Raw genomic sequence first — 14,716 nt, 5'->3', positions numbered from 1 at the left:
CAGTGTAGATCAGTTAATCAATTGCTAATTTCTTTCAAGTGATATATATACTGTAATCTTGTTGTTACATAGCAGTCAGGAACTCATGATACTGGACTATATATAGAGCTAGGAGGATGAACAATGACAAATGAAAAGCGTTAACACAGCACTCAGGAACTCATGAAAGTACTGGACAATGGGGAGGATGAACAATGACAAATGAAATGCCAACACAATGTAAATATGTCAAATTTGGAAGAAGATGAAATCGTACAGATCAAGTGCAGACCTCAGCTCGAGATAAAAGAAACCCCAAATTAATCGTTTCTTGTGTATCTGGTCACCTGAACGGCTGAACTGTCGAGAGGATCAGGCGCCGGCATGCATCAGCGTCAGCCGGCCGGTTTTCGTCGCCGGCGTTACGAAGCTTGGGCACTTATGTCGCCGCCTTGTTTCTCCGATGGGTGGTGCCACGTACGCCGATGGATCGCGCCATCGATCGGGTTGCCGATAAATCGCGCCGCGGTATCCGAGTCGTTGCTGGATCGTGCCCGGCCACCTAGCCTCACCCAATCGCCAGTAGATTAGATCGCACCCTCCCTTGGTGACCTGATAATTAGCACTATATTACCTGGCAATGAGATCAAGATTTTCATGCGGAAGACAGATGCAGAACAAAGAAACGATTAACCTGCCAGGATATATGTCAATGAACTCACGCGCGCGGTGCCACCATATTAGCCCCATCGAGCCTCAACAATTGTCCCCGTGGTCGCGATGCCACTCGTGCAGCTGATTGCCGCCGATTGAAGGAAGGATGGATGATGCAACCTCGGAGCTGGTGGACGATGGGCACCGCGCCGCACGAGCTAAGATCTCCGGCCGTTAATCCATCACGAAATGACCGGAGGGAATTTGATTCCTCAGAGATAATAGGGCTCCCTTCGGATTTCACGGGATTGTTTTTTTCGAATTAAAACGGGTCCGATCGATACTCCCATAGTTAGACCCGGTAGCGGGAGTGGGAGGACGATCATCCTGGTGGGGCGATGAACGGTGGATGGGAGAGGGAGTACGTACTCCCGGGAGTATATATATATACATATATATATATATATATATAGAACTTTCTTTTTACAGGAAGGACATAGCATAAGAAAGTCAACGTGAAGTTTATGTATGACAAACCTCGTATATGATCGTAAAGGCTTCCATTTGGCATGTACTCATAAATAAGAGCTAAATGATTCTTGTTGGTGCAGTAGCCAACCAGAAAAACAAGATGCCTATGGTGCACGGTTGTCAAGCTTGCAACCTATAAAATGAATCAAACATATTCAGAATAAGGGGACGTGCCATAGTTGTTTTGGTCAGTTCTGATATCTTGTTGAGGATGCGATGGAATCGCTGTCTCTTAGACCTTTTAATTTTCTAACACCCGGCTAGTAGTTATTGATAATGCTTGTTATAGTCGACGTTCTAAAAAGTGGTAAGCAGTGCAGTGTGGTGTGCCCACCCCACCTTGTAGATCTTATGCGGAAAGTGGCCTTGTTAAAGGACATGTACAGAACAAACACGTATACCTTTATGCACCAATACAGGTCCAACACAATATTCAATATTGCCGATTTGCCATCTAATACATCTTTATTTATGAGCAATTAATCTATCTTTATTTACTGAACGACTAAGGCCAACAAGAATCTATACCGGAGGTAGCCAGCTCTAGCACAATTTTTGACTATAGTGGACCTCTTATCCGAATAAGCAGCCTTCTTACCCTTGTAAAGTTGTAGACTAACCGCTCAGGAATACTTGGCTTTCTAGAGACCCAGTTACAACTTACAAGGTCCGAGAACCCGCTTTATAGAGTACTGGTTATTGTTTACACTTTAATTGATAACCGACCTAAATTACTAGTGTATGTTTACCTTGACAATCCAAATATCCCTAGACAGTGAATGTTATGTTTTTATATTTTGTTCTATTACATCTTTCAAATGTTCAAAATCCGTTATCTCAATATAGTAAAATATGACCTTATTCCGTTATCTCAAAGAGAAGGATGAGAACGCTAGGCCTTACCTCGGAGTCGCTGGACTTCTGTCGAGATCCAGTAGCGCCGCTTGTTCTGGCCCAGGGCTTCCTCTTAGTTCCGCTGCCTCCCGCGACACCAGGGGCGGAGGAAACGACAGCAACCTCCTCTGCAGCTTTCTCCTTGAGAGAGCCGGAGGCCTGGTGATCGACGAGGGGGGTGATGATGTCTGTCAGTGGCAAAACCTGTTGGGCTTGAGGTCACTTTGGTTCATCCTTAAGAAGAAATACGAAAAATCGCTTGTCCTCACTCACGTTGATGGCGGCCGCCTTGTCAGCCGCCGGCTTGTCGCAGAGCGGGGTCGGCACCCTCTCGGCCGTGGAGGCGGGGCTGATCAGGACGTCCCTGACCCACTGCGTCACGACATCCGCGGGGAGAATTGGAACACAAGGAAAAAGGCTACAGAAGTTCAAGATCAGCAAAAGAAATTCTGACGGCGGTGGCAAGAAACCACTGGGAACGAAATCTTCTACCACTACCATGCGACCTAGGGCAGGGGAGGGAGCAGTACCTCCTTCTTCTCTGGCCATGGGTTGCTCTGGAGGAAGGGCTCCATCGGTGGAGAGCTTCGCCACCGTCGCCAGGTTGGATGTTGAAATGCCGAGATCTGCCATTGGAGGAAGATCGCCGGAGCGGGACGGAAAAACCTAGGGAATTTGGGGAGACGAAAGGTCCGAGACTGTAGGAAGGTTGGAGAACTTTTCGACAAAAGGACTCGAAATGGATCCCAAAATCCCTTTAAATAAGTGCACTACCTGATGGTTCATATTCCGAGGAAGGAGAGAGATTGCCGCCGAAAAATCCCGAGGCCCGTTAAGGGCAGTTGTTCAGACTTCAATTCAAATTCATGTTTAAGCTGTCGAACTTCCCTAGATGTTGTTAGTAGCTTCTAGTCTTCTCGGCTCCGCACTGAGAACGACCAAGTGAGTACGACAAGCCGCTAACGAGAGAAGTCATGGATGACAACATGAATTCATTTGAGTTGAAGTTGGAGGCTACTGTCAAGGTTACGGATAAGACATACCTTCTATCATACGACTTATGGAATATACCGATAAGGTATATCTTCACGTATACGGATTGTTCCCGTAAGTATCGCATGGAATCCGTTTCAAATTATGGAAAATATCTCTACGAGTCAAGTTACCGTACCAGATCCTATATCCTCAAACCTTTATTGGGGGTCAAGATGATCCACGGTATAAAAGGGACCTCCTAGAGGGGTTCAAGGCATCCAATTCCATCGCCGACACACCCACAGAAGTTTACGAAGCCGGAGTACGCGGAGCCAAGTCGCCAGGAGATCTTGTTGAATCCGTCGACTACGATCTCGTCGGTATCATTTGTTCCAACTACTCTCTTTGTAATCTGTTCTCATCATTATCAATCTCATATAAACTGAACTAGTGCTATTACCTGATAAGGGGTCTGAACCAGTATAATCCTTATCTTTTGCCTGCTTGCTATCGTACTATGTAGACCCTCGTTCCAACGTATCCAATACTTTACTCATCCGGTCCGCGAGTATCACTCGTCGACAGTATTGTATTAGTGAAGAGAGAGAGAGAGGGGTTGGGAAGACACTGATGTATCCCGGGGTATAACACTTTTTAGTGTAAATTTTAGAATATCTTCGTACCTCGCGTTATATGAGATATCAAAATTTATTGTTTTTTATTGCTACCAACACATACTCCTTATATAGTTTTTATTGTAAACTTTCGTTTTTTATTGGAACGCACGGGTAATTAATTGGCATAAAAAAAGGTTGGATGTAATTCAATAATTGGAGTTTGGAAACTTTCAGTGGTATATTATACTGGTGACTTTCAATGTCATCTTCTTTTTTAAGTCTAGATCTTTCAACATTAGCAAACTGCCTTTTTTTTTCTAAACCTTATGTCTCTAATATAAATGCATTGTACAAATTAGGTGTCTTGGACCTAGGGTAGCCTTTGTTTGGTCAAATGAACCCGAACAGAACGGCAAAGGATCACATCATTGGTGCGGTTTTTATTAAACGTCGTACCAACTGTAGTACTTCCTTCATTTCTCCTTCACAAAATATAATTGATTTTAACCGGATAAACACATCTTACTATTATAAATCTGGACACCCTTTATTTAAATTCGTACTATTAGAATGTGTTCCGTCTGATCGAAATCTCTTATATTTTAAGACATAGAAAATAATAAATAAATGGGAACACCTTCCGGGCAGCACGGGCAGCTGTCCGGACTTCACGGCAACAATCCTAGGAGATCATCGTTAATCCTTCACTAAAATATATTAATTCCCGGGCAATGTGTGTTAGTTAGAGATAAGGCAAATTTTACTACAGAACATCGCAACTTCGTGGTTTTAGCGGTAGGACACCGCACGAATTTACTTTTAGAAGAAAACACTATCTAAACGTGGTTATTTGCTGCTAGACACCACTCACATTAAAATATTAATTTCCGGTTAAATAGAAGAGATAAAGAGCGTGAAAGGTCAAACGTACCCCTTGCCCAATTTGTCAAGTTCTTCCTCTACCTCCTTATTTCCCCTTTCTAATATCACGGCCGCAGCTGCTCGGCTTCCAGTTGCCGCATGTGCTCCACCGCATCGGCCTGTGCATTCATCTCACTCTCACCGGGACCCACTAGCTCCTCCTATCGATTTGTGCTTCCTCACGGAAGAAGCGAACCAATTGCCATCATCCATAAACCTTCCAACACCTGTAGCTGACTACTCTCCCGCCTTTACATTTTTTTTCTTGGTGAATCGATCCACGCCGGTTTTAGTTCTAAAGTTTTTTTTTCAAACTTCCAACTTTTTCATCACATCAAAACTTTCCTACACACGTAAATTTTCAACTTTACAGACACATCATTGTAATTTCAACCAAACTTTCAATTTTGACGTGAACTAAACACAGCTAGATGTACACGTAAGCATCGTTCGTTTAGGGGTGATAGGGGAGATTGGCTCTCGTTTTCCGCGCGCACGCTTTTCAAACTATTAAACGGTGCGTTTTTTGCAAAAAATTTCTATAGGAAAGTTGCTTTAAAAAATCATATTAATCCATTTTTAAAATTTAAAATAGTTAATACTCAATTAATCATGAGCTAATGGCTCACCTTGTTTTGCGTATCTTCCCAATCTCCTCAATCCCCTTCTCCTCAAACACTCCCGTAGTGTGCAACAACGACAGCAGCAATCGGTCCTCCTCCATCCAATAAGTAGCCAGTAGCAGCGACAGCAGTTCTCATCGATCTCTCCCCCTCTCTATGGCAATCCATGAGCAACCAACATCACAGAGTCAAATCTCTCCTTACCAATTTCTTCCTTTTTGCATTGAGCCAAATTGCAATACTCAAACACCAAATCGTGTAGCAGCAAGCCACACACAAGCACTAGCAGCAGCGCAGTTGCTGCTGCTCTCCATGGGCGTGCCACCTCCGTACAGTGCTCAGGCACCACTGGCAGCATCTTAGCTGTGGCATCTAGACGAGGTGCACCTAGTAGAGTAGCAGGTGGTCTCGCCCGACGACCATGGCTGCCACCGGTTGGGACTCTCTGCCCCCCCCCCCCCAACCTGCGGGCGCATCACCTGTGACACGCCGTGAAGGGAGATAGAGGAAGAGATAAGGAAGAAGAGAGAAAGATGAAAAGAAAGAAGGGGCAATTTGGTCTTTTCATGTAAAAATTTAGGCCCCCTATCAACTCGTCAGCACGAATATACTATTTTAATGAACGCGGTGTCCGCTGGCAAATAACCAAGTTCAGATAGTGTTTTCCCTAAAAGATGAGTTTGTGCGGTGTCCTACAGTTAAAACCACGAAGTCATAATTTTTAATTTTTCTGTAGCAAAATTTGCCTGGAGATAAATACGAAATTTGCCTGGAGATAAATACGGCAAGTGTAGGCTGCAGCAGACGCTTGGGTTGGGCCTCGGCTGCCTATGGCCTGCTTGCCTCACACAGTGCGCACACGACATATACAGAAGCATTGAACAACTAGCTAAATTATTGTTGCTAGAGTTTCGGGCACAAAGTGATATTTAGTTGATACGGACAAGCCTTGAAATCTTAACTAATTATTTGTATTTTTCTATTCGTCACCTCGTCCGTCTGTTGAATTTTTCGTCCGTCGCACCCCCTCTCCCCGCGCAAAATCCCAATCGGAATCCAATCAAACCCCACAAAAAAAAAGATCACAGTTGGAGTTCAATCACACAAATAAAATAAGAGAAAGCATGAAGCATGTACACATATATTATCCAAATCAAAAACTAAAAATTAGATTGAAGGGGGTCGCCGCCACTGCTGAGAGGAGTCAGCGGAGGGGAGAGCGCCGCCGCCGCCGCTCATGGGAGGAGGGGCGCCGTCGCCGCTGCCATCGGTGGTAGGGGCCCCTCCCGCTAGATCCGCCGCCGGTGTTGGGGGAGGGCGCCGCCGCCGCCATCGGTCGCGGGAGGAGGGGTGCCGCCGCCGCCGCCGCTCGCGGAAGGAGGGGCGCCGTCGCCGCCGCTCGCGGGGCGCGGAGGGGAGGGCGGCGAAGACAGAGATGGGAGGGAAGGAAATGGGCTAGGGTTTCGGCGGCTGAGGAGAGGGAGGGGATTCTGTTCCCCGATATCGACGCTCGGCCGTGCGATCAAAACCCTAGAAATCGGCTCAAGAGGGATCGAGAGTGAGGCCACTTTTCTGGCCCAAGCCCAGGTTGCGGCATGGGGAGGGGAAGTGCGCCCACGCGTGCGCACAAGGCCGTGGGCCGACCGGCAAGGGCCGGAAATAAGTCTATTTGAGGTCCCTCAGGCCGAAAAAAAGAGAATAAGTTCATTTTTAATGCTTTAGTTTTTTTCAGAAGCATTTACAATTATAGTTATTGAATGTGTTTATTTCTAAGCAAACCTAAAATGAATGATTTTCTTTCTTTTTCTAGTTAAATAATTATTAAATGATGTTTGTATTATTAAAATTAGCAATTAAGCTATGAAATTCCAAAGAGCGTAACTAAGCATGGAGAATTTAATAAAATTAAATTTAACCATGTCATTTTATTTCTCACACTTGCTTAACTTGTAAATTTATTTAACTATACACAAACCTACTTATTTATATTTTAATTAATTGCATATTTTTTTATCTGTATGCTTCCTGTTGCAACGCACGGGCATTTTGCTAGTAATACTAGTATACAAATTTAGCCTAACTGATCAAAGTTCATCACCATATATATTTAGATGGATCTGTCATACTGTCACTAAGGACTTGGAACACCAGAGCTAAGGTGCCGGTGCTTGCACGGATGCCGGTTGGAAACCCCCGCACTTCCCTTATATCCTCCGTTTCATGAAAAACTCAACCCTATCTACGAATCTGAATATACATGTGTTCAGATTAGTACCTATGATTTATTTATTTTTGGACATAGTAGTGTACCTCACGAGAACGGAGCAGGTCATGAGTGGTAGTCCGATGTGGTTGTGGATTGTGACGTTCTCTAGCTACTTTGTGCAGCGGAAAAGTTGATGCGCGATCGATCGCCAAGGCCAACTGGTAGCGATCATTCCCCCCCCCCTCCCCGCTCCCCCCTCCCTCCACCTGGTTTCCTTTTTTGACACCGCATTACTTTTCTATTTTAGTAAATTTATGCACATAAAGTTTATACACCTCAAGTTTACACATCTAAAGTTTAGAGACCAAAAGTTTATAAGTCAAAAGTTTATATATCCGATTCAAATTTGAATTTGAATTCAAATATTTTTTATATATAGTATTTCTATACATCTAAAGTTTACAGACCTAAAGTTTATAGACCTAAAGTTTATAAGTCAAAAGTTTATATACCCGTTTCAAATTTGAATTTGAATTATATATGATTTAAATTTGAATTTGAATTCAAATATTTTCTATATTCTATATATAGTATTTCTATACATCTAAAGTTTATACACCTAAATTTTATAGATCCAAAGTTTATAAGTCAAAAGTTTACATACCCGATTCAAATTTGAATTTGAATTCAAATTCGATTCAAATTTAAATTTAAATTCAAATTTTTTATATATAATATTTCTTTACATAAATTTTTCTAACTTTTGTTTTATAAAAATAATTTTGTGGTATACTGTAGTAGGGAAGGGGAAGAGAAGAAAGGAAGGAGGGAGGGGGAGAAAAGGGACGCATTAGCAGTCCCCCTTTGTGCAGTGCTGTGTTGCATTGGACCTTGGCAACTTTGAAATTAAATTTGAAAATGTACTGTTGATATATTTTTTCTTAGAAATATTTGGGATATAACTTTTTGTTAGAAATGTATCGTAGGTCTTGCACAACCGTTACGCGAGAATGATGTAAGCGTGACGAGTGACGATGTGGGCGGTCTTGCATGACGTAGGCGTGAGCACAGTCTCGCATGACGAAACAACAAGACTGAATGGTCTCGCACAATAAACACGTGAGAGCGAACGGCGGCTTGCCTAGTAATTATTAATAATTAGTTATTAATTATCCTAATTAGCGGTTAATTATATAATTAATAGCTAATCAGGATAGTTAAACAATTTGAAACGGCCCAACCATTCGGTCTCGCTAGCTGGTAATGCGGGGTTCCTAGTGCGTGCTCACGTGCCAACTCAAAAAGTAGCGCGCACGCGGCACGCCGACGTCCGCGTCGTCCTAGTCGGTAATTAGCGGTAATTATAGTAATTAGCATTTTAAAAATATATAAATAATTTATTTAGTTAGTAGTTTTAAAATACAGTTGAAAGTTTTAAATTTTAATTGAAAGCTTTCAAATCTTGAGTTAAAAGTTTTTGAATTTAAAGTTGAACATTTTTTAATTTGGAGTTGAAAGTTTTCAAATTTGTGATGAAAATTTTGAAATTTTGAGTTGAAAATTTTTGAAATTCAAGTTGAAAAGTTTCAAAAGTTTGAGTTGAAAGTTTTTGAAATTTGAATTGAAAGTTTATGAAATTTGAGTTGAAAGTTTTCAAAACTTGGGTTGAAAGTTTTCAGAATTTGAATTGAAAGTTTGAAATTGATCTAAAAATTTCGAAATTTGAGTTAAAATTTTTTAAATTTTGAATTTGAGTTGAATGTTTTAAATTTTGGATATATTTTTTTCATTTTTTCAGTGAAAGCCTTAAATGATATTGTAATAGTAAAAAAAATTAACTAAACGTGATACGCCTAATTACCAAAGAAAGGAAAATAAATCAAAACAAATGCGATAATGCTTACCGTCCGCCGTCCGGCCCAAGAAGAAATATCGGACGCTTCAGCAGGCCCACCTCCACTTTATCAGCCAGCCTTCTAGCTAACCTTATCCACTCCTTTTGCCCTCTCCCTCATCCACTCACTTCTCTCCCTCATCCACTCGTTCTCTGCCCCTCTCTCTCCTTTCTGTCTCTCACGAAGGACCAAAAGCGGCGCTGCTCGCTGCTCGTCGGCACGGTTGGGCCATAGCTGCCGTGAGCAGCTAGGCGTCCTCCCCGTGCGGCTCTCCGCAGGAACTCCGCGCGGCGTCGACGATGGCGGCTGCGAGCTCCGTGCGGCATCGACGACATGCGGACGCGGCTAAGCTCCACGGCATCGACGACAACGGTCGAGCTCCGTGCGGCGCTGAGGACGGTGACGGAGCTCCACGCGGCCGAGCTCCGTGCGGCGCCGACGAAGGCAGCCAAGCTCCGTGGGGCCGGCGACCATGCGTTGAAGAAGATGGAGCGTAGGTTTGTTTTGTTGGTGTTTTAGGGATGTTGCATTCTACTGTTAAGCTCGTTGCACTATGTGTATTAAGGTGTTTCATTTTGTTTTGATTTAATGTTGCATTGCAATCTATTGTATATGTTTTGTTGCACTCTATTTTATTCGTGTGTTTCATCCTTGTTTTATTGGATGTTGCATATGATGTACAATGTGTTTTCTTCGATGTTGCAGAGTAGAGTCCTGATGTTGCGAGTCGTGTTTTTTCATTGTTTCATCTGATTGAAACATTTCTCATCGAGTAATGAAACATTGAAACATTTTCTAGTGAAACATTATTTAATAAGTGATGAAACATCTGAAACAATTTTTTATATGTGGTGAAACACCGTCCGATTTTTTTGCCAAACATCAGACGTCCGATGCGTAGCGTTCTCCAAACAAATGATGTTAACTGTGTCTAATTATGTGTTAATCATTTTTTTGAACTAATGATGTTAATCTGCGCCTAATCACGCGCTAATCATGTTTGCTGTTTCTAACGCCTGCGGCTAATCACGTGCTAATCACGTTTTCAGTTTCTAACGACACCGCCGTACGCCGTTCTCTCGTTCGCTCCACGAGACACGTGTACGTACGCGCTAGGAAAGCAACTCGCGCGTATGCGCTAACTAGCAATCTCGATGCGAGTTATTTCGTCGCGCGATGCCGAGTTGTCTCGCTATTTGGTCGCATGACCCCGCGCGGAGATCGCTCATGTCGTCACGTCAAAAACAAATCACCAGTATATTTTCAAATTTAATTCGGCAACCTTATGCATCCACCCCCTCTGTTATCTGCACGATACTTTCGACTTTAGTACTGGAAATCGTTATTTGGAATTTCAAGGAACACGTTTATTCTTTTATTTTGAAATATTCCTCTCTTACACAGCATCCAACTGAGCTGAATTCTCAGTTGTTTGAACCGTGCACAATCATAAGATAGCAAACACATCACCTGTAGCAGGACAGATAGAACGAAAAAAGCAAGCAGCATATCATAGATGCAACCCAACAGGACAGTTGCAGAAAATGACTTCAAAATAGATTGGCTAGTCTTTAATCATCTAGCTGATGGTCCCCAGTTGGCCGATAAATCTGGCTTCACACTTCCATGGCTATTGTCGCTGCGGCCATCGGTATGGCAAGCTTCTTCCAGTGCCAAGGCATCTTTCAGTTGCTCCACTACTTCAGTCATTGTTGGCCTGTCATCAGACACCTCTTTTGTGCACATCAGTGCAATGTCCACAACCTTCCAGACTGAACCCATGTCATATGCCCCTTGGAGACGTGGGTCGACAATCGCACTGATTTCACCGTCGCTGGCCTTCTGTTTCACATACTTTACAACATGCCCAACGCCTGGGAGGATGGGTGGTTCGCCAGTTACAATCTCTAGCAAAACCACTCCAAAGCTGAACACATCGCTTTTCATGGTGAGCCTGCTGCTGAAGTAGTACCTACACAAAAATAATATTGAAGATTTGAGTATTTAGCCAGTGCTATGAAAAACTATTCTTGCAACTAGTGTTGAACACACAGTAATGTGAAGAATTGCGACATCGTTAGGTCCTTTCTCTTCACGATAATGCAACTGGAAGGTTTTGTGTTATCAATTTAAGGGAACAGATCGCAGATTGAAGCTTCATTGCTTCATTCAGTTAGTTGGTTGCAAGTGCAAATAATACTAAAGTTAAGTGAATGTGCTCAGGGACAAACTCTGGATCCATATAGCCTATGGTGCCAGCAGCAGTGACTGATATATGAGTTTGTGCTTCATTAATGTAAGACTTGGACAGTCCAAAATCAGAGATTTTGGCATGCATATCTTGCCCCAGTAGAATGTTGTGTGACTTCACATCTCTGTGTATTATAGGCAATACACACCCTGAATGCAGGTATCCCAGACCTGTATTAGAGATACACTGTCAAAAGGAGATTGAAACATATATATATACATATATGTATATATGTATATACATACCAATATACATATGTATATAGGTATATACATATATATGCTTGAAATACATGGTAAAAGATAAAATACAATGAAACACTTTAAACCTAACCTTGTGCAGCTTCATGCACAATTCTAGTGCGCTGTAGCCAGCTCATTGTTTGAACATTGGCCTTTTTACCTAAAAAATAACTATGATTTGTTAGTGCAGTGATACACACACACGGTGAAAACCATCAAATAATTGAAAACCCGTGAAAACCATATCTAAAAGTTTTATAAATTCATGAAAAAATTACTAGATATAGGTATAGGCATAAAATACATTCATACCAAATCTTAAGTTCAAAATCAACTTAATTTGAGAGAAACAAAAAAGACAAAGTTGAGGTGAATAGTAACAGAATACTATTCACCCGAAATTTATCTTTTTTGTTTCTCTCAAATAAAGTTGAGTTTAGACTTGAGATTTGGCATGAATGTATTTTATGCCTATACCTATCTCTAGTAATTTGTTCATGAATTTACAAAACTTTTAGATTTAGTTTTCACGGATTTTTACTTATTTGATGGTTTTCACCGACATTCCCCTATATATATATGTATGTATGTATATACATATATAAATGTGTATATACATATGTGTGTGTGTGTGTATATAGGATACCCATATGGGACTTCATGGTGCCCGGGCTCCAAGGTATAAAACACACAAATTCTCTCAAATTTTTAAAAATTTTCAAATTGTGAGTATATACCTAGATATATGAATTTGATTCATATAAATACCTAACAACAAAACAACTCAAACTCAACTTTATTTCACAATTCATTAACTTCTTTACTAACAAGTTCATTATTACATACCTAACGAATTATATGTTTGGATGTTATATACCTAGAACCAAAGTCTAACAAAAAAATAAGTTCAAACTTAGTTCAAACTTGTTTGAACTTGTTAGTAAAGAAGTTAATGTTTATATCTAAACATTTAAAAAAATTCATACTCAATCAAATTGGGTATATACTCAATTTGAATCTTGGAGCCCATACTCCATGTAGCACCAGTTAATTTACCTATATATATATATATATATATATATATATATATATATATAATTTATGTAATACCCTTCCATTTTTCAGTCTCCGAGTCATGTAAACTGAGGATAGTTGTACCGTGAATATTTAATTGGATGTTAACTCTGAACTCTACATTAACTTTTTACAGTTTATATAAAAACACAGCTTTAAGTCGCAAAGAGCTCAAACCTCTTAAATGATCAAACAGACTTCCATTAGGCATGTACTCATAAATAAGGGCTAAATGATTCTTGTTTGTGCAGTATCCAATCAACATGACCAGATATTTGTGGTGTACCGTTTTCAAGCTGTCAACCTACAACGTAAGAAATAATACGTCAAACAATCATAAAAAACCTAATTCCTATACAGTGAAAATTCGAATATATGGTTTAGGGTGTTAAACTTATCGTGCCAATAAAATTTTGGCAGCCTTTATTGTAATAATTTAAACTGGTAATAGCTCACAAAAAACCTGGGATCAGTCCAAAAGCTCAAGTTACATTAACTAGTTGAAATAAAATAAAGTACCTCAGCTAAAAATTCTCTTATTCCTTGTCCATGTACTGATTTTCGAGAACACATCTTGACAGCAACCTGAATACTGCTGCCTTGTAACTGACCAAGGTAGACTGGCCCAAATCCTCCTTCACCAATGCACTCTGAGAAATTGTTTGTTATCTTTACCAGATCCTCATATGTGAATTCATGATCATTGGACATCAGTATATGATCTTTGATGTCGACATGGCTTCCGGAGTTTGAAATTCCAGTAGGCTGCACACTATGAGGAATGTATTGGTGGACCAAACCTTCATGACAGGAGAAACATTGACAAATATCATATCTTTCTGTTATGAGCAGTAACCAAAACAAGTATGCAAATATGGAAGAAAACTATCCACATATATACCTAGTGTCATTTGTTGCTTCATTTTCTTCTGGCAGAAACAACATATTAGTATAGCTGATACCAATAACACTGCCGCTACGGGAGTCACTATAGCAACAGTTAGGACAAAAATATTTTTCTTCTTTGGTGATTTCCCATTACATGGATCACCATCGTTGGTGTCATATCTGAAAACAATGTAGCAATTAGTGATATAGACTGGATGGAAGGACTATGGGGATTCTTTTAGAACTTCCTATTAAACAAAGTCATATATAAATCAAAGTTATTGATCTCAAAAGGATCGTGCAATGAAAGAAATGACATGAAAGAAATGACTTTTGGTATCATGATGGTTCATTACGAGCAGAAGGAACTGTTAGCGTAGATAATTAAACAAACCTCAAGTTCAATGACCCTTTTGTGCATAATGCTTGAGGGATTGTTCCATCAAAATGATTTCCTGACAAGTCTCTGAAGAAAAAAAATCACCCAGATTATATGTACTTATACTAGCTTGGTTGTTCTGTCGATGATCAAAAAAGAAGAGTGAAATACACCGTTAGTACCTTAACTTGTGAGGTGGGTGCAATTTTATCACACATCTTGTAAAATGCTTAAACAAGTCACACATCTTGTTTTGGGGTGCAAATCAGATAAAGCATTTGTCGTATGGAGTGTTCGCAATGAAGATATATGCTATGTTAATTTGTTTTGTAAACATGGTCACACGATCCATAAATAATACAACGTGCAATACTATCGGTAGTAAAATCCAATTAAAGATGAATTTTGTTATTGATTGCCAAGCACAATATAGTTGTGTTCATTGAAAGAAGGGGAAGTAGCATATACATGAAAATATAAGTGTTAATTTGTAATTTTAATGCTTATCCTGCCCACATTGGTAAAAAATGCATGATGTTAGGTCAATATGGACTCCAATTTGAAAACAAACAATCCGTGTGAAAATT

The 14,716-nt window shown here is 40.7% G+C and overlaps 1 protein-coding gene and 1 long non-coding RNA gene across 3 annotated transcripts; both read right to left on the bottom strand.

The window, feature by feature from the left end:
- Window positions 1-7: 7 nt before the first annotated feature.
- On the bottom strand, window positions 8-946 carry LOC136351743 (uncharacterized). 2 transcript variants are annotated; one of them, XR_010734882.1, is made up of 2 exons: window positions 702-946; window positions 8-604 (listed from the first exon to the last, which is right to left on the bottom strand). It is a non-coding gene; the product is annotated as an uncharacterized lncRNA (long non-coding RNA). The 2 variants fall into 2 exon arrangements; XR_010734881.1 differs by having other exon boundaries at window positions 8-613; window positions 702-922.
- Window positions 947-10,620: 9,674 nt separating this feature from the next.
- Window positions 10,621-13,911, bottom strand: LOC107279838 (receptor-like protein kinase At3g21340). The gene is made up of 6 exons (XM_066304027.1): window positions 13,764-13,911; window positions 13,382-13,662; window positions 13,040-13,166; window positions 11,880-11,948; window positions 11,527-11,716; window positions 10,621-11,267 (listed from the first exon to the last, which is right to left on the bottom strand). Exons 1-6 carry the CDS (start codon window positions 13,783-13,785, stop codon window positions 10,871-10,873), a joined length of 1,086 nt encoding a protein of 361 aa, XP_066160124.1. The 5' UTR covers window positions 13,786-13,911; the 3' UTR covers window positions 10,621-10,870.
- Window positions 13,912-14,716: the final 805 nt, after the last annotated feature.

The sequence above is a fragment of the Oryza sativa genome, chromosome 9 (assembly GCF_034140825.1).
Source record: "Oryza sativa Japonica Group chromosome 9, ASM3414082v1".
NCBI classification, from domain to species: Eukaryota; Viridiplantae; Streptophyta; class Magnoliopsida; order Poales; family Poaceae; genus Oryza; species Oryza sativa.
This window is presented reverse-complemented; position numbering and strand designations above follow the sequence as displayed.

What these genes read in the sequence shown, in the direction of transcription:
- LOC107279838 (XM_066304027.1), bottom strand. Translation starts at nt 13,785, where the DNA reads ATGAAGCAACAAATGACACTAG. An exon ending in TCTGTTTGATCATTTAAGAG is followed by an intron (nt 11,949 to 13,039) that starts GTTTGAGCTCTT and finishes GTTATTTTTTAG; the next exon opens with GTAAAAAGGCCAATGTTCAA. An exon ending in ATAGGCTATATGGATCCAGA is followed by an intron (nt 11,268 to 11,526) that starts GTTTGTCCCTGA and finishes ATTTTTGTGTAG; the next exon opens with GTACTACTTCAGCAGCAGGC.